The 26,258-nt window shown below is 43.2% G+C and overlaps 1 protein-coding gene across 2 annotated transcripts in view; it reads left to right on the top strand.

Moving 5' to 3' along the window:
• The first annotated feature begins 3,474 nt into the window (after nucleotides 1–3,474).
• The window catches only part of LOC116987382 (clustered mitochondria protein homolog), a 60,503-nt gene continuing 37,719 nt past the window's right edge, over nucleotides 3,475–26,258 (top strand). Inside the window, exons 1-9 of one of the 2 annotated variants that reach the window (XM_033043378.1) lie at nucleotides 3,475–3,630; nucleotides 9,034–9,200; nucleotides 9,693–9,864; nucleotides 17,622–17,765; nucleotides 18,587–18,732; nucleotides 19,953–20,107; nucleotides 21,281–21,406; nucleotides 24,031–24,178; nucleotides 25,746–25,838. In XM_033043378.1, the coding sequence (XP_032899269.1) occupies nucleotides 3,549–3,630; nucleotides 9,034–9,200; nucleotides 9,693–9,864; nucleotides 17,622–17,765; nucleotides 18,587–18,732; nucleotides 19,953–20,107; nucleotides 21,281–21,406; nucleotides 24,031–24,178; nucleotides 25,746–25,838 (1,233 nt within the window). In that variant the 5' untranslated portion in view covers nucleotides 3,475–3,548. Of the gene's footprint in view, nucleotides 3,631–6,397; nucleotides 6,418–9,033; nucleotides 9,201–9,692; nucleotides 9,865–17,621; nucleotides 17,766–18,586; nucleotides 18,733–19,952; nucleotides 20,108–21,280; nucleotides 21,407–24,030; nucleotides 24,179–25,745; nucleotides 25,839–26,258 lie in introns of those variants that run through there. The other variant, XM_033043379.1, reaches the window with a different exon arrangement.

The raw sequence follows: 26,258 nt of genomic DNA, 5'->3' as shown, positions 1-26,258 counted from the left end.
ATTTGGAAGATCATGCTCTGTAATTCTCTGGGGAATTATGGATATGACACAAACTGCCGGAGCCACCTCCAGCATAGCAGTATTTAGTGCTTCCAGCTGTAAGGTTATATTTTTATAGCACTTGGGACATTGATGCAGCTGGTAAATATGTTATAAAAGAACAAGTGTCCTTGTCCTATTAAACAAGTCGGATCTGGTTTCTGTAAATGAGCCAGAAGGCTTGGCTGTTCAAATAAGAACAAACAGATGGAAATACATACAAAATACTTAAGTTGGACAACAAATAAGCAGGCAATGCAATAGCTTCAAGGGTATAAAGACATAAAGATGCCACGGGTTTGTTCCTGCAGCAATTAACCTCAGCAGGAATGAAAGTAGAAATTACAGCTTTGGGAACCAATATATTCACTGGATGAAATATAGGCCACTCATAATAACTAGCCTGTTCATTACAAATGATCTTTGAAGGAATGCAAGGTTCAAGGTTGACTGCTTGAATCGAAAGGATGTTTTGTTATGATCAGATACTGACCAGAGCCATGGAGGTCATCTCAGCTTGGTTAAGAAGTAACAGTTATAACATTGTAGATTGGTCATCCATGGTGTGTAACCTTAGAATTGGCTGATATAGGTCACTTGTACTGATGCTAAGAGTGTGACCTGTGGTATGCTGCAGGGAACGGTACTAGATCCACTGCTGCTTGGAGAGTTAGAGTCATACAGTGTGGAAACAGGCCCTTCGGCCCAACCTGCCCACCAGCCAACATGTCCCAGCCACACTCGTCCCACCTGCTGGTATTTTGTCCATATCCCTCCCAAACCCGTTCCATCCATGTACCTGTCTAACTGTTTCTTAAACATTGGGATAGTCCCCGCCCAACCACCTACTCTGGCAGCTTGTTCCATACATTCACCACCTTTGTGTGAAAAAGTTACCCCTCAGATTCCTATTAAATCTTTTCCCCTTCACCTTAAACCTATGTGCTCTGGTCCTCAATTCACCTACTCTGTGCATCTACCCGATCATTTCCTCTCATGATCTTATACACCTAAAAAAGATCACCCCTCATCCTCCTGCGCATCAAGGAATAGAGTCCCAGCTTACTCAACCTCTACAAGGTTGTAATGTCGAGGCTCTATCAGGTGCTGGTAAGACCACATTTGGAATATTGTGAGCAATTTTGGGCACCATATCAGAGGAAGGATGTGCTGGTTCTGGAGAGGGTTCAGAGGTTTACAAGAATGATCCTAGGAATGAGTAGATTAACCTATGATGAGCATCGGCACTAGGTCTGTACTCGCTGGAGTTTAGAAGAATGAGCAGGGACCTCATTGAAACATACATAATAGTGAAAGGCTTGGATAGAGTGGATGTGGAGAGGATGTTTCCACTGGTGGAGTAGTCTAGCACTAGAGGTCATAGCCTCAGAATTAAAGAACGTTCGTTTGGGAAGGAGATGAGAAATTTATTTAGTCGGAGGGTGGCGAATCTTTGGAATTCTGTGCTAGAGAAGGCTCTGGAGGTCGTCTATGGATATTTTTAAGGCAGAGATAGATAGATTCTTGATTAGTACAGGTGTCAGAGGTCATGGGAAGAAGGCAGGAGAATGGGGTTAGGAGGGAGAGATAGATCAGCCATGATTGAATGGCGGAGTAGACTTGATGGGTTGAATGGCCTAATTCTTCTCCTATTCCTTATGACCTCTGCCTTTTGCTCAGACCCTCTAGTCCTGGCAACATCCTCGTAAATCTTCTCTGTACCCTTTCCAGCTTGACAACATCTTTCCTATAACACCGTGCCGAGAACTGAACACAATACTCTAAATGTGGCCTCAGCAACATCTTATACAACTGCAACATGACCTCCCAACTTCTAAACTCAATACTCTGGCTGATGAAGACCAATGTGCCAAAAGCCTTTTTGACCACTCGATCTACCTGCGACTCCACCTTCAGAGAACTATGCACCTGCACTCCTAGATCCCTCAGCTCTACAACACTACCCAGAGCCCTACCATTCACTGTGTAGACCCTGCCCATGTTAGACTTCCCAAAATGCAACACCACACATTTTTCTACATCAAACATACCTCAGCCCACTTGGCCAATCGATCCAGATCCTGCTGCAATTTTTCACGACCATCTTCACTATCTGCGAAACCACACACTTTTGTATCATCTGCAAACTTGCAAATCTTGCGTGTATGTTCCCATCCAAATCATTGATATAGATGACAAATAGTACCTGGCCCAGCACCAAACCCTGAGGTATACCACTAGTCACAGTTCTCCAGTCTGAGAAGCAACCTTCTACCATCACTCTCTGCTTCCTTCCATGAAGCCAATTTTCTATCCATTCAGCTATCTCTCCTTGGATCCCAATCGATCTAATCTTCCAGAGCAGCCTACCATGAGGAACCTTGTCGAATGCTTTACTGAAGTTCATATATACAACATCTACAGCTCTGCCCTCATTGATCACATCTTCAAAAAACTCAATCAGATTTGTAAGCACGACCTCCCACGTGTAAAACCACGCTGACTATCCCTAATCAGCCCTTGTCCATCTAAATACCTATATATCCTATCCCTCAGAATACCCTCTAGTAACGTTCCAACTACAGATGTTAAACTCACTGGCCTATAGTTCCCAGCATTTTCCCTGCAGCCCTTCTCGAATAAAGGCACAACATTTGCCACTCTCCAGTCTTCCGGCACCTCTCCTGTATTTAAAAACGATTCATTGGTCATCTATATTATTGATTTGAATAACGATGTGTTTGGTTAGAAAGATAGACACAAAATGCTGGAGTAACTCTGGGACAGGCAGCATCTCTGCAGAGAAGGAATGGGTGACGTTTCGGGTCGAGACCCTTAGTTAGTTTGTGAATGACGTCTAAATTGGTGGTGTAGTGGACAGTGAAGAAGGGTATCTGAAATTATAGCAGGACAGATGAATTATAGAAGTGGGCCAAGGAATGGCAGATAGAATCTAACTCGGACAAGTACGATATGCTGCATTTATTTATTTTTTAAACTAGGGCAGGTTTTGCATAGCAAATGACAAGTAAATGAAATATAAGGAAAACACAAGAAACTACAGATGCCAGAATCTTGAGCAAAATACAAAGTGCTGGACGAACTTGGTGGGTCAGACAGCATCTATGGAGAGAAATGGACAGAACTGAATAATTTTAGGCACAAGGCATAAGTCCAAATCAAAGCCAAGATTTGGTAATGTCATTTTCTGGATCTTTTTACTTGTTAAACTACTCCCTATTTAATTCGTTTAAACGTTTTACAATATGATATTGTTTCCTCTAGAATCAACCTCATTCTGCCCTTGGATTTATCCTACAACTCTATTGGCGCTTCAGCAGTTAAAACAGATCACTCTGGAAGGCGCCCCGACCGGTACACCAGCTTTTCGTAGGGAAATGGCCATATTGAAGATCTGGGCGTTAGCCTCCTGCCTGACGTAACAGCTGGGCGGAAAGGCGACGTGAGTTACCTGTACGCGGCGTGGGCAGTTTTATTTTAAATTAAGGATGGTGAGTAAAGGTGCGGGGACTGAAATTGGGAGTGCAGCGAGCAACCACCCCGGGAAGGAGACTGCAGACAACTGGGCAGGTGAGCATTCAGATCCGGTGTTGTATGAAAAGAGGGCCGAAAACACCCAGTGTGAATGAAAGTTTGGGAAAACATCATGCAATAAATTAATTATCAACAGGGCGGTGTCGAGTACTGTGGTGACGATTCTGGGGAGGGAGGGAGGGACTGGGATAGAGATAAGCAAAGGGAATAATTGAAGACTCAATGAGCAGCCGAGTTGGGAACTTTGCTAATGCAACTCTGAAAAATCCCTTGAAGCTATCACATGAGAGTTAAAACAACGAATAGTACACCAGTTCTTTAGAAAAGCTCGGTGGATACAGATTAGGGGGATTTTTTTTGATATGGGTAGAAACTAACGTAAACCAGAGAGATTCTAGGAGTCTAATGAGCATTATTAAAGATGAGCTTGTACCTGAAACGGCATTTGTGCAGCACGTTCCACAGCATGTCTCGCATACTAAGGGAGGGGCAGATTGCCATATTTGCGCCTTAAACTGATCAAAGTGACTCATACCGAAGAAAGGGTGTGTACCAGAGATCAGGTTAAGGGGTGGTTGTGCATCGTTCCGGCTGAGTGGAATTGTGGAACATTGTGTTTAAGCAACAGAAAAAATACTGGCTCCACCATGCTTTTATTCACACGAACCGGAGCAGTTTTGCTCCCCCTGTTTTTGGATTATCTACTTGACATGATTCACTTGCATAAAATAGCAATCTGCTTCTTGTAGAGACAATTTGCACTAAAACACCTATAAACTAACAACCAGCTATTTGGAAATCCTAATGTTTTGATATCTGGCTCGTCAGGTGATGTATGTACACTTTTTTCCCCGCACTTACCTGGGCCACGGTTCCTGTCCTCCGTTTAAACTGCAGATACAATGCTGGAATAACTCACCGGGACAGGCAGCATCTCTGGAGAGAAGGGACGGGCGACGTTTTGGATCGAGACCCTTCTGAGTCCGAAGAAGGGTCTCAACCCGAAACGTCACCCATTCCTTCTCTCCAGAGATGCTGCCTGCCGAACGCACTATGGGAACTACACTCGCCCCCCTGCAGGAACTATACATCAGAAGGTGCAGATCCAGAGCCAGCAACATTATGGGAGACCCCTACCACCCCAGCAACGGACTGTTCCAGCTGCTACGGTCAGGCAAACGACTCCGCTGTCATTGCTGTGAAAACAGAGAGGATGAGACGGAGTTTCTTCCCACAGGCCATTTGGACTGTAAACTCTTATCTCCCCAGGGACTAATGTACTGTACCAATTTACTGTTGTGTTGTGTCTTTTTAAAATTGCTTTTTTTAAAAATATGTAAATACTGATTCTGTTACGTATTGTTTTTTGCACAATCCGCAGGCATTACCACTTTCATTTCACTGCACATCTTGTATATGTGTGTGACAAATAAACTTGACTTGACTTGTCCCGCTGAGTTACTCCAGCATTTTGAGTCTATCTTCGGTTTAAACCAGCAACTGCAGTTCCTCCCAACAGTCCCTTGAAACTGAAGGTACACAAAAAAGCTGGAAAAACTCAGCGGGTGCAGCAGCATCTATGGAGCGAAGGAAATAGGCAACGTTTCGGGCCGAACCCCTTCTGAAACTGGACTGGTTCACTGCATAAGTAACTACAATACTCTTGCGCAAGTAAATATTGGGGTGTTAACATTTAATGGTCTGGAAAGTCTGGCACCACCAAAGTCACAAAACTTCTGGATGATCAGTGTTTTAACTGTACTGATGAGTTTAACAAACTGCTGCAGTAAAACACCTCTTGTCACCATTAATCTTGCCCTGATTGTCAGTTTATTTTGTAGTGGAATTTTCTGATGTGATTTACATACTCTAAATATTGCTTGGTATCATCGTTTGCAAGAATGAAATCCTGATGGAAATCAAGTTGTCATTAAGATTTACAAAGCTAAAGTGATTAAAAGGGAACGACAGTTTTGATGCTGGAAACTGATTCAAATAAATCACAGAAAATGGTGTTGGTATTGGGTTAATTATATTGTATTTGATATATGATGTGTTTAAATTTTGAAAGATGCTTACATTTGTGGTTAGGAACTGTTTACAATTTATCAGATCACATTCCAGAAGTAAAGTATAACCAATGTAATCATGGTGGATGCATGGAATGAGCTGCCAAAGGATGTAATTGAGGCAGGCACAATACCAACATTTGGAGAGGTACATGGGTAGGAAAGGTTTAGAGGGATATATTGGCCAAATGTGGGTCGGTGGGACCAGCGTAGATGGAGCATCTTAGTCGGCATGGATGAGTTAGATCGTTCAGACTTGATTGGCTTTCACAAAGAAGAGATTGTCAGAGAGATCGCTTCCCTTCACCCTGCTCTGGTTGCAAGTAATGGATGGCAGGAGGGGGTGGCACTGATGCACAGGTGGAAGTAATCAGAAAAGACTGCAATGTTTTACAAAATTTGTCTAGCTAAAATTGTCACATTAAGTCTCAATTTTCTGACTATACAACCTGTTCATTGCTCTATGACTGTAGAAAATGTTGTTGAGACAATTTAACAATATTAGCCAGAAAAATCCTGTAAAACATGTAGTCTTTTATGATTTCTTCCATCTGTGCCATGTTTCTCCTGCCATCCATTACTTGCTGACCGGAGAAGGGAAGGGAACTCTGACAGCCTCCTCTGCTACGAGAGGACGAGTTTTACCTGCGAGATGAGATAGCCATTTGAACTATGATGTCAAGTATCTGAAGAAGGCTAAGCATGCCCAGTGCTTAAAGGAACATGAGTGATGTACAGTGAAACATGGAGTAATGTAAGAGGTGGTACTGCTGCTTCTCAATGTATGTTGAATTCTCCATATACAGCCATGCACTGCCTTAGCCTGCAACATTGACCTCATGGGAATCAATTCTCCTCTCCAAAACATCGACAACCAGACAATAACATAATTCTCTCCTCCCTTCCTTTCTCTGTAATCGATGACTATCAGGACTCCACCTTTCCTCCACCCTTCCTCACTCGAATACAGGCTAATGGTGTTGCAACTTGTTTGCTGTCAAGGGAACCTCCCTCTGTCTCACAGGTCAATGTCACATGCAACTGTCTGATGCTATTCCAGAAAGATGGGTCCCTATTGCAACCTATGAAATGTCCTCTGAATTTAAAACTATCAATGTTTCACATTCTTCCTTCTCAATATCAATGTTGGTTTAATCTCCCTTTGACATGAATATAGCTGCAAAGTATTAATTTCAAATTTAACACACCTTCCACCTGCTCAATAGGACATTTTACTTTTATCCATTGTCCTTTCATATATTTACAAAACATTTTGCTGCTACTTAATTTTACGTCATGCATCGTCTTGGTTTTCTAATTTATTTGTTAATCTCATATCTGCACTTTCTAACCTTCCCAAGACCTTCTGTGCTGTTGAGTCAGGAGTTGCATCAGACAGAAGAGCTCCAGATTCTAGTCTTTGACTAGATAGCCTGCAAACTAAATCTCTTCGCTGTATTTTGGTATGCACAACAATAATAAACTAAACTAGTCAGAACTTTATCTTCTATCATGTAAGTTCCTGGATACATACCAATTCCATACATACCGACCATAGTTTCATGGTTGCTGGTTTGTGTGTGTGTCTTAATAATAAAACAACATTTTGGTTGGAAGACTCCTGTCATTCCCAACAGCATTTTATTACTTTAAATCCTCTGTGGGGAGTTCCTGTAGCCAACATCAAGAGCAGTGTGAGAAAGTTTAACAAGATGGTATATTACAAGAAAAGGAGTCGTCATTTAAAACAGGTGTGTATAAGTTCTCTTGGAGGGTGATGACTTGCTGAAATTCTCTCCCCAGAGAGTGGTGGAAGTCACATTGTTAGACATTTTTAAGATGGAGTTCGGTAAATATTTGAAAGATTAAGGACAATGGGGAGCTGGCACAGAAGAGGAATTAAGCTATGATCGTGTTGAAAATTAAATGAATTGTTGATGCACTGAAACATGAAACATGAACGTGAAATGGTTGTTAAGCAGGTCAGGCAGCATCTGTAGAAAGATAAACAGAGTTAACATTTCAGGTTAAGGGCCCTTTAGGACTGGCAAAGATAAAGCTAGTTAAAGATCTTCCCCACAGGTTCAGTAAATAAAGTTAAAAGAGGTTGGGTAATGCATACACTCTGTTTTCTCAGCTATCCTCAGTAGCACTTGGTATTGAGGGTGTAGAGATGAGGAGGAAAGAATGTTGCGTGCTAATTTTGTTTTTATTGTTAGAATGAACACCATTTTGTGATTTTGGAAGACTTTAGATAAGTGAAATGGGTTGGAATCTGAATTGTAAAGCCTTGTTAGAGGTAGCTGCAGTATGGGTGTGGCAGATCCACCCAGGACACACCCACTCAGACAGGTTTAATCAGGAGCTGCTCTGAAATAGGAAACCGTGCATTAACTCCAGTAAAACACCTGAAATTTGTCTGTGGCACAATTCATAGAATCCTTCGAATGTGCTGAAATTATTTAAAAAACGTCAACCCTTGTTAATCTGCAGCGGAGCTTGCAACTTCAGCTCACCCTTGCTTTCACAACCAGACTACTTTAATAATTTTTGGAGAAAGTCCAGGTGCCAGAAATTAACTTCCTGTGTCTTTACAAGGGGAGAGGTTCTCAAAGACAAATATCACTGAGATTTCAGCCAGAACCCAGACCTTGCTGCTGGTGTGAAGCCAACTGAAATGTATGATACAGTTTAGATCTTCCCTGAACTGCCGTGTACAGTGAGATGTTCTAAGAGGAGAATATTAAAGCATTTTAACTTGTCTTATTCCAATGCCAAGGCTGGGCTGAATTGGACAGACATTGATCTGAATCAATGGAGACCTCTGGATTAATGTGGAGTGAAATCCATAGGAACATGATTTAGTCAGGAGCTCGATATATTTCAGTTTATTTCAGAAGCTATTTTTGTGGAGCAGCAGTAGAGACCCGAGTTTGATCCTGACTACAGGTGCTGTCTGTACGGAGTTTGCTCGTTCTCCTTGTGACTACGTGGGTTTTCTCCGGGAGCTCCTGTTTCCTCCCACACTCCAAAGACATACAGGTTTGTAGGTTCATTGGCTTTGGTAAAAGATTGTAAATTCTCCCCAGTGTGTAGGATAGTGCTAGTGCACGGGGATTGCTGGTCAGCGCAGATTGTATCCACGCTGTATCTCTCAGCTGAACTAAACTAAAATTGAATGATTATATCCCTCAGGCAAGCATCAACATTGAAAAACGTAAAATATTTTGACTGCGGTACACCCGACTTAGATCCAAATTAGTTCTATAGAATCCAAATAGCAGACATACTTTATGTATTCACGCTTTGTTTCCTGTTCTAATTACTTTACGGTTTAATACTCATGGTATTTATTTTTCTTTTGCTATAGATTCTGAGCGAAGTGTTGCTCTGCCGAATGGTACAAGCACTAAAATGACACCACCAACAGGCAGTGCAGGCACAGCTGCCAATGGCACCGAAACAAACATTGATGCTTCTCAGGACACACTTCATATTAAGGTCCAACTTCTAGGAAGTGACATCATCGACCTTCAAGTAGGTTCTTTTCTCCTCTCAATTAACAGGATTTTTCTGGACCCATAACTGGAAAATGTCCCAACGTACTTCACAGGTGTCAAACAAAAGGAAATGAAGATAATGGGACTAACTAAAATATTAATTGTTACATTTTATCATTGAAGCATTGCAATACCAACAATCAGTGTAGATTGGTGAAGACCAGCATATATATATATGTGTGCACAGCAGGGTTTGGGCAACAAGGTTTTGGATGAAGGGACGGACAGTAGGAGACTGGTTGAGAAAATGTAGTTTGGTGGTGAATAAAAGTTTCAACAATAGTTGGGGATTTTGTTTTGTAAATCTCTATCCCACCAAAGAGTAATCAATAAATTGTCTGGGTTTATTTTTTAACTATAATTTTCAATGTCATGAACACCCAATTAATTTAAGTGGCTTGCTTGTTGATAGTTGAAAGCAAGAGTCGGTATCACTTAGTGTAATGAATCATCTTGTACCTTTGCGCAGTTACCTCCTCAGGAGATGGTCCAAGAGATTGCCCGTGTTCTGATGGAACGTGAGGACACATGCCATCGAACCTGCTTCTCAATTCAGCATGATGGTAATATTCTGGATAACTTCGCAGAGTTGGCAAGTATAGAAGGACTGAAGGATGGATCAGTTTTTCGAGTGGTTGAAGGTAAGGAGTGCCGCTATGTTGAAAGATCTTTGTTCTCTCTTCAGATTTTCAATAAGCTTTATTTATCTGATATTTGGTTGATACACGAACGATTGGTAGTGACTCAATAAAGATCAAAGTAGAGTTCTTACATGTTGGGGATTTGTGGGAACCTCTGATTCACCACCCATTGAATGCATATCCTGGCTGTGCCTTCATTAGAAAGAAGGGATGGAATCTTCCATGTCAGGAATGAGAATCATTTTGGTTACCTCCATGAAATTTTTATTGGAAAGTATCAGAAAGACTGGATACACATTTGCTGATTGTATTTTTAATGGGAGTTGGTACATTTGTAAGAGGCTTGTGAAGTGGAGAGCTGATCAGTGGGTAAAGAACCAAGATATAGGGAAGTTGGAGGGTGTGAATAAGAATAAATTAGGATTTAATATCACGACTGTGTATCTATGTTAAATATTTAACTAGTAAGTGGTTTCGGGATGCCTAAAGGGAATGCACCAATACATGTGCTGCAAGTATAAGCACATCTGATTACACCAAACATAATCCAAACAAGAACTCTTTGCTTAATGTACAGTAGAGTATTTTGTAGGTTTGTCAGATAGAGATTAAGCAGATCAGGCCTGTCCTCTCAAATTTAAAAGAGTACGAGGCGATCCTACTCTTATCTGACATGTGCTAAATCCTTCCAGGACCAGACAGGGTGGATGAAGGAATGTTGTTTTTCTCAGCTATGGCACCCAGAATTACAGGTCACACTCTCACAGTTAAGCCCCTGTCCCACTTTCCTGAGTTACTCACGAATTCTCCCGAGTTTTCCCCTTGATTCAAACTCGGAGAATGTCTGTGGTGAGTCCGTAGCGAATCCGTAGGAGTCCGTAGATATTTCGTAGCGGCTCGTAATGCCAGCCGTAGGTACTCGGGGCATCAGGTAAGTCGGGACATTTTTTCAGCATGTTGAAAAATGTCCACGAGTTAAAAAAAATATAGCCCCGAGTACCTACGGCTGGCATCTCCGAGTCTGAATCAAGGGGAAAACTCGGGAGAATTCGTGAGTAACTCGGGAAAGTGGGACAGGGGCTTTAGAAGCTGGCCATTACAGATGGCGATAGATATCTTCAGTCAGGGGCTGGTAAATATTTAAAGTTCTCTACCGAGGAGGGATTTGAGGCTCAGGTGCTGAGTACATTCAACAGATCCATTGCATTTTGAGTATTGAGAGAATTAAAGTTTTGGGCAGGGGTGAGGTAGATGATTTCCTGTGATTTTCTTGACTGGTGGATGAGGCATGTGGGTCAGATTTTCTCATTTCTCATGTTCTCATTATTGCCAGGGCTGCCAACTCTCACACATTGAGCGTGAGACTCACGCATTTCAGCAAATTCTCACGCTCTCACGCTGAACACAAATTTCTCTGTGATCAACGAGAATTTCAAAACTCATATCAACTGCATGGGCTGCGGGTGTTGGAGAGCCGGGGCTGAGGGAGGGAGGGATGGAAGAAGAAGCAGCAGCTGGGGCAGATGCGGATGGTGAGCCAAGGCTGGCGAGTGTTTGTCGGGCTGGCGAGTCATGGCCGTCCGAAGGGGGGGGGGGGGGGGGGGGGTGATGGGTGTGGTCACACACACCTTTTTTTCCTCAGAGTTAAAAAAAAAAAGAGTGTTTAGGGAAACCGCTTTGTAGGTTTTGCACACTGGGATTTGTGAGATGTGCCTCTACCTCGATAGCACTGAGGTGACGGCAGAATATCGAGTGCGGTTAGGGTTTAGGTTTGGGTTGGACATGGCCACAGTCCCGGCCACCACCACAGCTAACAACAGGCCACAGAAAGAAGATGAAATGAGTCAGGTTGAGTGATGTGACGATGTCACGTTTACCGATTTATGACATATGGCTGAGCTGGAAATGTCACCTCCTGCACCGTTCCTATGAGGTCATTAGTGGCAATTGACATCATTTATTATTGCTGCAGCTGCCTCACGTCACCATGGTTTAAATTGTCTCACATGTCACACCCTCTCACGTCTAGTTATTGTATTAAGTAGCTTGTCAGGTCCAGAAGACTTTAGAAATTCGTGCTCATCTCCTTCCTAAAGGAACGTCTTTTAATTCTGAGGATGTGGCCATTGGTACTAGACTCTCCCACTAGTGGAAACATCCTCTCCGCATTCACTCCATCCAGGCTTTTACCAGGCTGGGACAGACTGCAACAGCTTCACACAGTGTCCCAAAGCTGGGGACCAAGGCTCGTGTCCTGTCCTGCATCACCCAAGGCAGCAGAGACGTTATAGGAGATGGCAAACACCGTCACAAAGTAGCTCACGGTGGTATGGGTAACATTCAGGAATGTCTATACATGTCACATCATGAATATTACTGAGGAAGGGTCTTGACCTGAAATGTCACCTATCCATGTACTCCAGAGATGCTGCCTGACCCGCTGAGTTACTCCAACACTCTGTGAAATGTTACCTATCCATGTTTTCCAGTGATGCTGCCTGACCCGCTGAGTTACTCCAGCACTGTGAAACGTCACCTATCCATGTTCTCCACAGATTCTGCCTGACCCGCTGAATTACTCCAGCACTTTGTGTCTATTTTCCCGACACCCATCTGCCCAAGCCCACCCTCTACCCTCCTTTCCCATGTTCCTTTCCACCCATAAACCTCTCTCTGACTTTACATTTCACTCCTCTTTCAAATCTGCGCTACTTATCTACATGCATTTTTCTTCTTAACTGTTTAGAATCATAGAGTGATGCAGTGTGGAAACAGGCCCTTCAGCCCAACTTGCCCACACCGAACAACATGTCCCAATCACACTAATCCCACTCACACACGTTTGGCTCATATCCATCTAAACCTGTCCTATCCATGTACGTGTCCAAATGTCTCTTAAACATTAGGATGGTCCCAGCCTTAACTACCTCCCCTGGCAGCTCTATCCATACGCCCACCACCCTTTGTGTGAAAAAGCTACCTCTCAGCTTCATGCTTGTGATGCGCACATTATTTCACATAAAAAAAATTGTAATCCTGTCATGCCACCCCCCTTTTTGAAAAGCTTTGTACGGGCCTGCGAGTGTTTGCCGGGCTGGCGAGTCGTTCGCTGCAGCTCCGGCCATGGAGCAGTCTCAGTGCAAGAGTTCTGGGCTGTCGGAGGCGTCGGAAGCATTGCGCCGCTGCCATGAAAGTCTCTGTGCCGAATTCGCCCTGGTGACAGGCATGGATCAAGCTGCGGCTTGGTGCATCCTAGAGGACAACCAGTGGCTGCTGGAAGTAGGTACCAAGCACTGGGTAGAAACGGTGTAAGATAGTGGCCTTCAAATGGGGGTGGTTGGAGAAAGCATCCTGCTTGCCTGCTAGATTTTCACTTACTGTAACTGCAGAACATTTTTTCCCGATGTTGTGGGAGTTCAGAACCAGGGGTCACAGTTTAAGAATAAAGGGGGGGCCAGTTAGGACTGAGATGAGGACAAACATTCGTCACGCAGAGAGTTGTGAATCTGTGGAATTCTCTGCCACAGAAGGCAGTGGAGGCCAATTCACTGGATGTTTTCAAGAGAGAGTTACATTTAGTTCTTGGGGCTAACGAAATCAAGGGATATGGGGGAAAAAACAGGAAAGAGGTACTGATTTTAGATGAACAGCCATGATCATATTGAATGGCAGTGCTGGCTCGAAAGGCCGAATGGCCTATTCCTGCACCTATTTTCTATGTTTCTATGCTTGAGTATATGGCAATAAAACTCAACCACTTGATTTTGAAGCATTCGTGCATGGTGGAGGTATAATGTAGTCATAGAGTGATACAGTGTGAAACGGGCCCTTCGGCGCAACTTGCCCACATCCGCCAACATGTCCCAGTTACACTACCTGTTTTTGTATCAGTCTAACTGTTTCTTAAATGTTGGGATAGTCCCTGCCTCAACTACATCCTCTGGCAGCCTGTTCCAGACACCCACCACCCTTTGTGGAAAAAGTTACCCCGTAAAAAGTTACCTCTTAAAAATACTTCAAACAAAAAACATTGAAATCATACTTTTACAATGCATAAAAACATGATTTTAATACATCAATTTCAAAAAGACCCTACCGCGGGAGGGGAGGCACCCCCCTCCCACACCCTCCCCTCATTCAGTCGCTCCACTCCCTCGCCGGGTACCCCCAAAGCCAGTGATCAGTGATCGCTCAGCCTCCCCACTTTCAAAAACGCTCCGTGGCCCCTGGTTCAGACAGAGAGCACTGCCAGATGTGAGCGGGGAGCTGAGGCCAGTCGTCCATGATGTCTGGATCCCAATGCTCAGTGCTTCGTGTTTTGGAGTTGGCTAATGTTATTGATCTGTAATTAGCCTGATTTGTAATTAGTTGACAAATGTATTAATCTTTGAATATCCAGGGGGATGGGGAAAGTGTAATATTAAAATGACATACAAGGTGTCAGGCTGTCTGTCACAACATACAGCCCCGATAACCCATTATTTCCTTCAGTTAAATATTGGGAAGGTAGCACTATTATCATTTGCCACTCAACTATTATGTTTGTTTACCTCACTGACTATTTCCAAGCCCCCCCCCCCCCAAATTCCTTTGACAGGTTGAATAGAAATGTCCCCAATCTTGTTGTTTTATGAATTGAACACATGGATGAACATCCTCAAGGAGTGTAATCAGATGGAAACTGATTCAGATGCGATGTTTAAGAGCTTGTTCAAAGAAGGGGCATATTTTAAAGGAGTGACAGAGATACTTGCAGGGGAATGTGTAAGGAGGTTATTATTTGTCTTTAATTTTAGCTTGAACCAGGACATCTGAAGATTCAAAGTTTAATATAGTAATTTTGCTGATACTGACTCCAACCAGCCACGTAATGAATATCATCCATTACCGAGGTTTTATTTTTCTGATGCCGTTTAAACTTCATTTGGATTTCAATCCTTTCAATGTAAAAGTAATTGGGAATGGGGAGCATTGGAACAAAAATTTGCCCTCGGTACATATTAACTGTAATGTAATAATGTATGCATGTTGGTCGGTGCAGTCAAAAACAATGATCTTTTTATCATTGTTGTGTTATGAATACCACAGAAAATATCATGTATTATCAAGGTCACATTTAATAGAATAATATTGCTTAAATATATAGTTATTGGACTTTGCATTTCGGAAAAGTCCCAGCTGAGAGGAAGACAGCAAAATACTGAAAATATTGGGGGTGAAAATGATTTCAGGACAGTTTGTTAGGAAAATGAAGGAAATGGTAACAGAATACTTATACAGCTGAGTGAGTATAATTTTATGGATGAGAAATTGAGTTCAACCACTTGATGACTTATTTGACAAAGTACCTAGCATGTTAGATAACAAGGAAGCCAATAGATGTAGCAAATTTTGTTATGTAAAATTTGGTTTGTGAAGTACCCTATAAAAGATTACCGCATTAGATAAGCACCTGTGGACTTAAACGTAATAGGTTAAGTCCAGGGGGTCAGATATGGGGCTTTATGTGTGGGCCAGATATATTGTCAGTGCAGAGGGGCTCGGAGCAAGGCCAAGTGTGCATCCAGAGTCAAGGTCTGGAATAGTACTAGGTGTGCAGTCAAAGCTGGGACAATGGGAGTGTTCAGCACTGGGAACCTAAGCAGGTAAGCAGCTATGATCAGCATAGGATAGGGAGCCAGGTGTAAGGCTGGACTCGGGGTTAGGAATGAGAGAAGGTATGCAACTGGAGACAGGGTCAGGAGTAGTACCAGGGGTGCAGTGAGACCCAGGTTGGTCAACATGGGCCAAGTGTTTGATTATAATCTGATTTCCATACATGAATATACCAAGATCATTCGTGAGCTGCACCTGTTGATCAGAGCCTGGCTCTACTGTAGAATGTAATTAGGAATGTAATTTAGCCTAACTTTATTCATAGCTAATCCAATTTAAAGCATAAATATTGCATTCAAGTGTAAGTTAAGACTTGCTACAGTATGCACCAGATTTCACAATTTCAAGCTGAAAAAAGCAAAAGCTCCATACCAATGTTTTTTGCAGACACTTTAATTCTCACGTGTTCGTGCCAATACTTGCAAGTGATTGTTGTCTCACTGTGGCATGCGACAGTGCTGCTGACGAGGCTGGTTCTGTTCATTGTGTGCTGAGCAGCTCCCTCCAGCACCAGCTCCCTTTGAGCTCTGCACCTCTCCCCGCACCCTGAGGCTTTCTGCAAGTTATTGGATTTTGTTTTCCTTTGTTTTATATCACTTCTGCTTTGGAGAATCATAATGTGCTGATGTACCTAATTTAAGGCTTTCATATTTATGGATTGTTGTAAAGTATATTCCCTCATGATCATCTCTCATTAGTGTCTCCACCCAAAATGACACCCATTCTTTCTCTCCAGAAATACTGCCTGTTCCGCCTAATTACTACAGCATTTTGTATTTATCTTTGGTTTCCAGTTTGTTTTCTATATATCTAAATTGGTAATGAGACGATGCAAAACTCTGAAATTGCATGTAAAACAGCACATTACTAATTTAAAGCAAATACAGAAATTGATAGATACATTACACGGATCAGGCAACATCTGTAGAGAGCGCTTCATAGTTGAGACGCATGGAACTGCAGATAGCAGAATCCTGAGTAAAACACTGTGCTGGAGTAACTTGGCACAGTCTAGGTTGATCATTGGCAGAGTTGAGACAAGTTAAATAGACACTTTATAAATATCTGCGGGAAGGTGGGGTGGGGTTTGTTTTAGTTGCTGAAGGAAGACCTTTGATCAATCTGGATGTTGGTGCAAAGTAAATGTGAACGATGCTAATGTAATAGCAGAAATGCTGTTCGGGTGTAAACATGTTAATGGTTTTTCATGTGATTGTCGGCACAGACAATCTCACATTTATCTCATAGTATCATTACGTCATATGACATTACGTCATAGTATCTCACATTTCACTTCACTTTGCAGTTTATTTTGGTGATTTTAAGGGTGTTTGTGGTACCCGCAGTTTAGCAGGTCCTTGGTAGAGTTTGGAATGTTTTCACTGTGTTTTGGCCGGCGATGATCCACTGGGTAAAGTTTTGCTCAACCCTGAGGTTAATTTCTTCTGCACCTAATATTTCTGAACTCTTGATCCAAGCAGTCTATTCCTGATATATAATCACGTTTATTTCCTGATTAAACCTTCAAAATCCCAACTTGCCATCTTTGCCTTTCACCCTGACTTGAATATGTTGTCCATGAACACTTTCAAACTCTTAAAATACTCCCACTAGTCTGCTGTCATTTCCCCCACCAGCATCTGCTCACAGTCTACTTTTCCCAGATCCCCTCTTGCACAATTGAACCTCGGGTAAGAGAGCACACTGGATTTTTAGTACTCCGTATGTGAGCAGAATTACTAATATTGCTTTCGGAATTTTACACGTAGGTGAAACCATTAGTTCTTTGGGTAAAACACAAAGTGCTGGAGGAACTCAGTTGGTCAGGCAGCATCTGTGGAGAGAATGGACAGGAACGTGCTGGGTCTGGACCCTTATTCAGACTGATGAAGTGGGGGGAGGGGGGGGGGGAGAAAGCTGGAAAAGAGGAGTGGGGATGGGACGAAGCTTGGGAAGTGATAGGTGGATACAGGAGATAAGTGTCAAAAGCTAGTCAAAAGTAGACAAAAGGGCGCCAGATAAGGAAAGAAGAGGTGAAAGCTAGGGGGAGGTAATGGGTGGAAGGGGACGGGAAAGAGTAACTCTCTTCTTCACTTTTTCAGAACCGTACACCATCCGCGAAGCTCGACTTCACATCCGGCACATCCAGGATCTGTTGAAGAGTCTGGACTTGGGAGACGCCTATAATGGCATTGAGTGTAACTCGCTTTCTTTCTTGAGTAGTTTCTCCGAAGGGGATATTGGAGGTATAAATATTTGTGTAAATATTTGATTAATAAGAGAGAAGAGACGCTTCAGTTTAGCTTATTCTTCACTGAGGTAGAGGGCTCCATGATGCTGCTTTCGTTTAGAGATACAGCGCAGAAACAGGCCCTTCGGCCCACTGTGTCCGCGCTGACCAGCGATCCATGCATATTAACACTATCCTACATACACTAGGGACAATTTACATTTATGCCAAGCCAATTAACCTACAAACCTGCACATCTTCGGAGTGTGGGAGGAAATCGAAGATCTCGGAAAAAACCCACGGGGTCACGGTGAGAAGGTACAAACTCCATACAGACAGCACCCATAGTCGGGATCAAACCCGAGTCTCTGATGCTGAAAGCGCTGTAAGGCAGCAACCTCACTGCTGTGCCGCCCCAAAGGCGCAAGGCGTGCCATCTTTAGGGTTTGTGCTGACTTAGCCCTTTTTATGGGCAACGCCTCAGCCCTCAGGACAAATTTGACAACCCATTTACATTCTTGTTTGAACCGTTAATTATGATTTGTGTGCGTCACAAATTTTTTATAGTCAGATTTAGAGGAGTTGACAAACATATAAATGTTATCAGTAAATTGTGATTGTTAAAAGCTGTGCTCCTGGTGAGAGCAGGAATGTCTTCCTCTGATGTTCTGCTGCATCAGTTCTTCAACTCGACAATAGTTCTTCGGGATAAATTTAATTTGCATCCCGAGTCCCAGTTTCGGGGTGATGTTCTGGTTCCTGGGGAGAAGGTATGAGTTTGGCTTATTGTCACGTGTACCAGGGTGGGAACAAAATAATTGTATTTTCTCTCTCTAGAAACATCTACGTCTGGGAAGAGGAAGAGACGTTCTGTTTCTGATCAACCACTCGACACTGTTGAATGTTCCCCACCAGAATGCATATTGCCAGGTGCCAAAGATCGGCCTCTGTCACTTCTACAGCCGATGATCATGGATAACAAGGTGTGTCAGTTTATAACAGAACCACTAACGGAATGACTGTGCATTGTGCTCACGTTCACCCCCTTTATATTTGAAGACGCAGGGTTGTGACATTTCTGGCTAAGTTGGTGGTTTGGAGGATGTGATGTATTGGAAACTGAGTTGTCGCAAACAACTTCCCTCTGAAAGCTTTTTATCATGGTACACATGCACCGCTTGTTCTTGCTTCATTTTGTGGAGATAACGTTCTTGATTGTGAAACGAATTCTGTGGTTGATAGAAATTTCAATTTTGTTTGCAAAATCAAAATGGAACAAATGCTGAAAAGTTGAAGTAAAAACAGAAAATACTCAGTATGTCAGAAAGCATCTGTGGAGACAGAAATGGAATTAATATTTCAGGCTCTGAAAAGAGGTCATGGATCTTACTTTCCCTTGCAACCGCAGGAAATGCTACACTTGTTGCTTTACCTCTCCCCCTCAACTTCATCCAAGGACCCAAGCAGTCTTTCCAGGTGAGGCAGAGGTTCACCTGCACCTCCTCCAACCTCATCTACTGCATCCGCTGTTCCAGGTGTCAACTTCTCTACATCGGTGAGACCAAGCACAGGCTTGGTGATCGCTTCGCCCAACACCTTTGTTCAGTTCGCAATGACCAACCTGATCTCCCGGTGGCTCAGCACTTCAACTCCCCCTCCCATTCCAAATCCGATCTTTCTGTCCTGGGCTTCCTCCATTGCCAGAGTGAGGCCCAGCGCAAATTGGAGGAACAGCACCTCATATTTCGCTTGGGTAGTTTACACCCCAGCGTAATGAACATTGACTTCTCCAATTTCAGATAGTCCTTGCTTTCTCCCTCCTTCCCCTCCCCTTCCAGCTCTCCCACAAGCCTGTCTCTGCCTCTTCCTTTCTTTTTCCTGCCCCGCCTGACATCAGTCTGAAGAAGGGTCTCGACCCGAAACATCACCTATTCCTTCTCTCCATAGATGCTGCCTCACCCGCTGAGTTTCTCCAGAATGTTTGTCTACCTATGCATCTTAGATGCTACTTTTAGTTTGTACCAAGATACAGTGAAGAGTCTGAAGATGACTCCCGACCCATCCTTTTCCTCCAGAGATACAGCTTGACCCATTGAGTTACTCATTTCTCATTAATTCCATTTATTTACCTGTTTTTGCTGGTTATTTCTCGCTCTGGGTTCAGTGAGGAGACGGAAGGTGCTAATGGAAATCTTCTCTCTAGCATCTGCAGTGTCTGAAGTCTCTGATGATGAATGGGTGGAACCCTCCGCCTGGGAACCGTAAAATGCGAGGAGATCTAATGTACCTTAACGTCATTACTATGGAGGACCGTCACATCAGCATCACTGCATCCACACGAGGATTCTTTATCAACCAGTGAGTCCCAACCTCCTTGCATGTCTTCACAATTCTTCTTTAGATGGGCCCTGACCCTAAACGCCGTCTGTCCGTTCCCTCCCCAGATGCTGCCTAACCCGTTGAGTCCCTCCAGCACTTTGTGTTTTGCTCAAGATTCCTATATGTGCATTTTCTTGTGCATCAATTGAATTGAATACTTTGACAAGTCACAGTGAAATTCTTTGCGAGCATACCCAAGGTTAGCAGATAGTCGCCCATAAAGGGCACTTACAAAGTGTAATACTTTGTCTTGCAAATCTCCTTTAAACGTTTTCCCCTCTCACCTTAATTTTACCCCACCCCCTCACAGCAGCTCCCCCTCCCCCTCGCCGAGACCCGTTGCTTTTCCCCCTCCCTCACTGCGGTTCTCCCACGTCGGGACCTCCTTCATTCCGGACCTTGGCAGCGATGTACTCATTTCCACTTGTCCATCCTCGTCCGTTGGTTGGCCCCATCATCGAGCGCCACACCGACCTCTCCACTATCGCTGTTGGTTTCTCTCCGGACACCTCCGTGGTGCTGACCCAGGCCCCAGCCGCAAGCTCGGTTGACCCAGGCACCGATGACCGCGAGGCTCCACGGCTGACCCCTAAGGCCCAGGCCTCGAGGTTCCCGCCTCGGCTTCTCAGCGGCACCTCCGGAAGGCGTCTGCCACAGCGGCAGAACGATGCCTGGATTGGAGTTTGTAAACTATAAGGAGATGTTGGACAAACCTTGGATTGTTTTCCTGGAGCTCCAGATGCTGAGTGGTGACCTGGTGGAAGTATATAAAATTATGAGAGGTAGAGATAGGGTATGTAGCTTTCTTTTCCCGGAATGGAAATGTCAGATACAAGAGGCATAGCTTTAAGGTGAGAGGAGAAAACGTTTAAAGGAGATTTGCAAGACAAGGTATTACACAGAGAGTGATAGGTGCCTAGAACACTCTGCCAGGGGGATGCAGATATGATAATAAAGTACAAGGGTCTTTTTGGCAGATATGTGAACAAGCAGGGAATTGAGGGATAAGGGCCATGGGCAGGCAGATGGTATTAGATTAGATGGGTGCATTGAAGGGACCTGTTCCTGTGATATAACGGTCTGTGTTCAATGTCCCTTTTTCTGAACCTTGAAATAATGGTTGTTTAACATGGTTGCTCTGTTATTAATTAGATCAACGGCGGTTGAGTTCAATCCCAAACCCGACAACCCCAACCTACTGTGCCATTCACTGGTGGATCTTCTCAATCAAATTAGTCCAATATTCAAGAAGAACTTTGCAGCCTTGCAGAAGAAGAGGTATGTGTGGAGCTAAACGATAATATCTTGTTTAGGAGGGCAAAATATTGATTGGTGCCCCTTTCCTTAAGATTTGAACCATGTGATTACCTCTATGATGACGGATCATTAAATAATGTAGAATTTACCGAAAATCTGTCTGGTAGTGGAGTAACCACAGAAGAAATGTTGCCCCGATTCTCTCAATTGCTTTATTAGTAAAATATTAATTGGGTTACTTTACAAGATAAGTTCCAGTATCTTGGAGGTAATGAGGTGGTTAATGAAAATAAGACATTTAGATTCTGTTCTTGAATTGGAACATCAATCGTTTGACAGTCTCCCAGGATGAGATGGCGTGTGAATGTACATCGATGCTAGTGGTCGCATGGGGGGGAATAGACACCAAGCCACAGGATTTCCAGGCAACTAATCTGTCCACTGAATGGAACCCCTGCAACAAGGAGTTCCCACTGTGTTTGAGCTGGCCAAGGCAGATAAAAGTAAAGTAAAAATGTTGATGTATCTCACTGGGCACAAGATGTGAGAATTGTACCAGATCTCAGACACCAAATGAAAATTTGGAGACATAATTAGATGTGTTAATGGCATGCTGCAACCTGACTATGAATTGATAATTGGTATGTGGTTTTAAACAGGTTCTTGAGTTGTGTGACTTTTTGACAAGTTATTGACACTACAGATAGACACCTGAGGAGAAAACCTTGGTGAGAATGAGCAGAGATCTGACAGATATCTGTAGAGATGGACTTGTTATAATCTGTAAACTGGAAAGGTTTAATCAGCATACAAATAGTAAAATTATACCCGCCCAGCGATCACAAGACACAATCATCATGGTTCAACCTCTCCATAGAAGACTGAAAAGGTGCAGAAATTGCTTCAAGATGCGGGTATACATTATAAAGATTTGGTTCTGTTCCAAGCAAAGGCATTAGGCCTGCAGCTAATGTGCTCAGTTGAACAGGTAACATGTCAAAGAAACTGAGTTTAAGGCGATCAATAAGGTGACACATATTCCAACAGTCCAGCCATTGTGTAGACATTGTGTAACAAAGACATTGAGTGCTGGAGAAATTCAGCGAGTCAGGCAGCATCTCTGGACTGAGTCTGAAGAAGGGTCCTGACTTGAAACATCACCCGTCCATGTTCTCCAGAGATGCTGGCTGACCAGCTGAGTTACTCCAGCACTCTGTGTCTTTGTTTTTGTAAACTAGCATCTGCAGTTCCTGGTTTCCACAAGGTGATACCGGAAGTAAATATCTTGGTCAGAACAGCACGAGACAAGACAAGAGGTCTTTAAATGCATTGCATGATCAAGTATGTTTGCCCTTCATGTAAGTGGTTGCCTCCGCAGAGAAGATGCCCATAGTACAGGGATGAACAAAGATATAGTGTTATTGGCAGGTATGACACAGAATTACATGAGCAGGCTTGATCTTCCTGGAAGGCAGAGTCATGACATCCTTTGTCTTCTATTTCTTGTGTTCCTGCCAGCTGTCCTGCCTGGCAGTGTTATGTTAGCACACACTAACAATGCTGTCCTCCATCTCTGTATATATATTTTTTATTTTATTGGCTGTCTTCCAAATCTTGGAGAAAATGAAAAATTTGCTGAGTGCATTAACCTTGCACTACAGAGATGTTGGCAATCTTTCCAAAATGAAAATCTTTACTCGTGTACCTTGCTTCTCTCCCCCCCCAACCTCACCCCACCCCCCTAATTTTGTTCACTACTTATCACTTCCCAGTCCCTGTCGTAAACTCCACCCTTCATTCTCCACTGAATTGTATCTGCCACCTGTTTCCTCCTTGCCTGTTTCCACTTATTGCTTGCTAGCTCCTGGCTCACCCCTGTCGCCCACCACTTTATACTTGGACTACTTCTCTACTCTTTCAGCTCAGGTACAGGGTCTCAAACCGAAATGTTGATTGCCCATTCCCCTCCACAGGTGCTGCCTGACCCGCTGAGTTCCTTCATAGCTCTAGATAGACACGAAAAGCTAGAGTAACTCAGTGGGTCAGACAGACAGCATCTTTCGAGAAAAGGAATAGGTGACGTTTTGGGTCAAGACCCTTTGGTCTGAGAAAGGTCTCAACCCAAAATGTCACCTATTCCATTTCTCCAGAGATGTCAAGTCAAATCAAGAGAGTTTATTGTCCTGTGACCCAGATAGGACAATGAAATTCTTGCATTGCCTGACCCACTGAATTACTCAAGCTCTTGGTGTCTATCTTCAGTTTAAACCAACATCTGCACTTCCTTCCTACACGTCCTTCATAGCCTTCCATTTTTTCCCCATATGGTAGAAGAGGTGGGCAATTGACATCAGAATGAATGAGTCTGGAACAGAAAGAATGAGGAAGTCTGACCAGAAGTCATGTCAATAAATAATGAGTTACTCTACCAGATCAGCTTGAAGGAGGGGCAGCGTTGTACAGTTTTTGGAAGTTATGGAGATGTCACAATAATTATATAAGAAGTACTTCTTGAGTACTTTGCCGGCTTTATTTTGGAACAGTTGCCAGAGGATGTGTTGCTGAGGGAGTCCTTCATGAAAATGGACTGTCGAAAATGGTCATGAAGTGACAGGTACAATTTTTGTTTGTCTCTTAAATTTCAGGACAAACAGTCACCCATTTACAAGGCTCGCCACTCCGCTGCAGACCTACAGCTGGATAATCCCACACAAGCCACACACAATCGACTTTGTGAGGGCAGAGAACGTGTACACCTCTCCAATTTGTCATGAAGAGCATATCTCCGGGCAGGTGAGAGAATGGGTATTGCATCAGAAATTGTGGAGAGCTTGAGCTTTGGAGGCAAGGGGTGATGTCACACAGTTCATTTAAGTTCATAAGTTATAGGAATTAGGCCAATCAGCCTATCAGGTCTACTCCGCCATTCAATCATGGCTGATCTATCTTTCCCCCTCAACCCCATTCTCCTGCCTTCTTCCCGTAACATAGAAACATAGAAAATAGGTGCAGGAGTAGGCCATTCGGCCCTTCGAGCCTGCACCGCCATTCAATATGATCATGGCTGATCATCCAACTCAGTATCCTGTACCTGCCTTCTCTCCATACCCCCTGATCCCATTAGCCACAAGGGCCACATCTAACTCCATCTTAAATATAGCCAATGAACTGGCCTCCACTACCTTCTGTGGCAGAGAATTCCAGAGATTCACCACTCTCTGTGTGAAAAATGTTTTTCTCATCTCGGTCCTAAAAGATTTCCCCCTTTATCCTTAAACTGTGACCCCTTGTTCTGGACTTCCCCAACATCGGGAACAATCTTCCTGCATCTAGCCTGCCCAACCCCTTAAGAATTTTGTAAGTTTCTATAAGATCCCCCCTCAATCTTCTAAATTCTAGCGATTACAAGCCGAGTCTATCCAGTCTAACCCCTGACACTCTTACTAATCAAGAATTTGTCAATCGATCAACCATAAAATGGAGTTAGATGTGGCCCTTGTGGCTAAAGGGAACAGGGGGTATGGAGAGAAGGCAGGGATGGGATACTGAGTTGGATGATCAGCCATGATCATATCGAATGGCGGTGCAGGCTCGAAGGGCCGAATGGCCTACTCCTGCACCTATTTTCTATGTTTCTAAAATATCCATTAACTTGCCCTCCTCAGCCTTCTGTGGCAATGAATTCCTAAGTAATCCTAACATAAACACTTCCTTGGGATGGACAGAGTAGAGTAGTGTTTGAAGAATCTGGTATTGATGGGCAAAGTTCAAGGGATCAGCCATTCAGGATAAGATGACATGAGATGAACTTTCTTGATGTGGAGGACTGTAGAATTCTTCACTTCGTTAAATTGCTTTGTCACTGAGCATATTCAGTATTGAACTGAACAGACCTTTGCCTAAAAAAAAATTTGTTTGGAAGGATTAGGCATGGAATTGGATTGATATTATTGTTCAGATAATCTTATTAAATGACCTACTGTTTCTTCAATTTAAAGCATTTTCTTTAAATTTAGTTTCATGATCAAGATTGTAAACTTATCAAATTTGCTCAGATTTCTCTTGGCTTTCCCAAGCTCTTTCTCTTTTCCCATTTCTCTTGACTTTTCCTTTCACTCCATCAAGTGATCGGAATTACTTCAGATAATCAGAAATTCAGATAAAGCAAGGTTTTGTAATGTTTCTTCAGCTTGGCATCGCCTTTAAGACAGTCCTTGGGCTGGCAAGATTGGGTAATGTCAAATAATAGCAATAAAAAATATTTTATATTCTGGAACTCCAAAAGCTGAACATTAGTGAGTAATTTGTCGTTTGTCTCCATTTAGTTTATTGATTGACGACATTCTTTGTGTTTGTAAAGATTCGAGACTGGAACGAGGAGCTGCAGATTACACGGGAAATGCCAAGTCAGAACCCAATGCAGCAACTGATGAAGGAACAAACAATCTTCAAGGTGAGGAATAGAAAAAGCTGGGTCAGATACCTGTAATTCCCATTAAATCTCTCCTGGATTTCACTGCAAGTGCATGCGGAGAAAATTTACAGAGGTGTTACCAGGACCTGAGGAGCTGAGGTGTAGGGTGAGGTTGGGCAGGCGAGGACTCTATTCCTTGGAATGCAGGAGGGTGAAGGGTAATACAATCACGAGGGGAATAGATAGGGTGAATGCACAGAGTCTTTTACCCAGGATAGGGGAATAAAAAAACAGAAGGCATAGGTTTAAGGTGAGAAGGGAAAAATGTTATAGGAACCTGGGGGTCAACTCTTTCACTCTGAGGGTTATGGGTATATGCAACATGCTACCAGAGAAGGTAGTTGAGGCAGGTACTACAACAGGATTTAAAAGACACATGGACAAATAAATTTGGATAAG

Source organism: Amblyraja radiata, chromosome 25 (assembly GCF_010909765.2).
Source record: "Amblyraja radiata isolate CabotCenter1 chromosome 25, sAmbRad1.1.pri, whole genome shotgun sequence".
Lineage (NCBI taxonomy): Eukaryota > Metazoa > Chordata > Chondrichthyes > Rajiformes > Rajidae > Amblyraja > Amblyraja radiata.
Note: the sequence above shows the minus strand (reverse complement) of the source record. Positions and strands in the feature narration are given on the sequence as shown.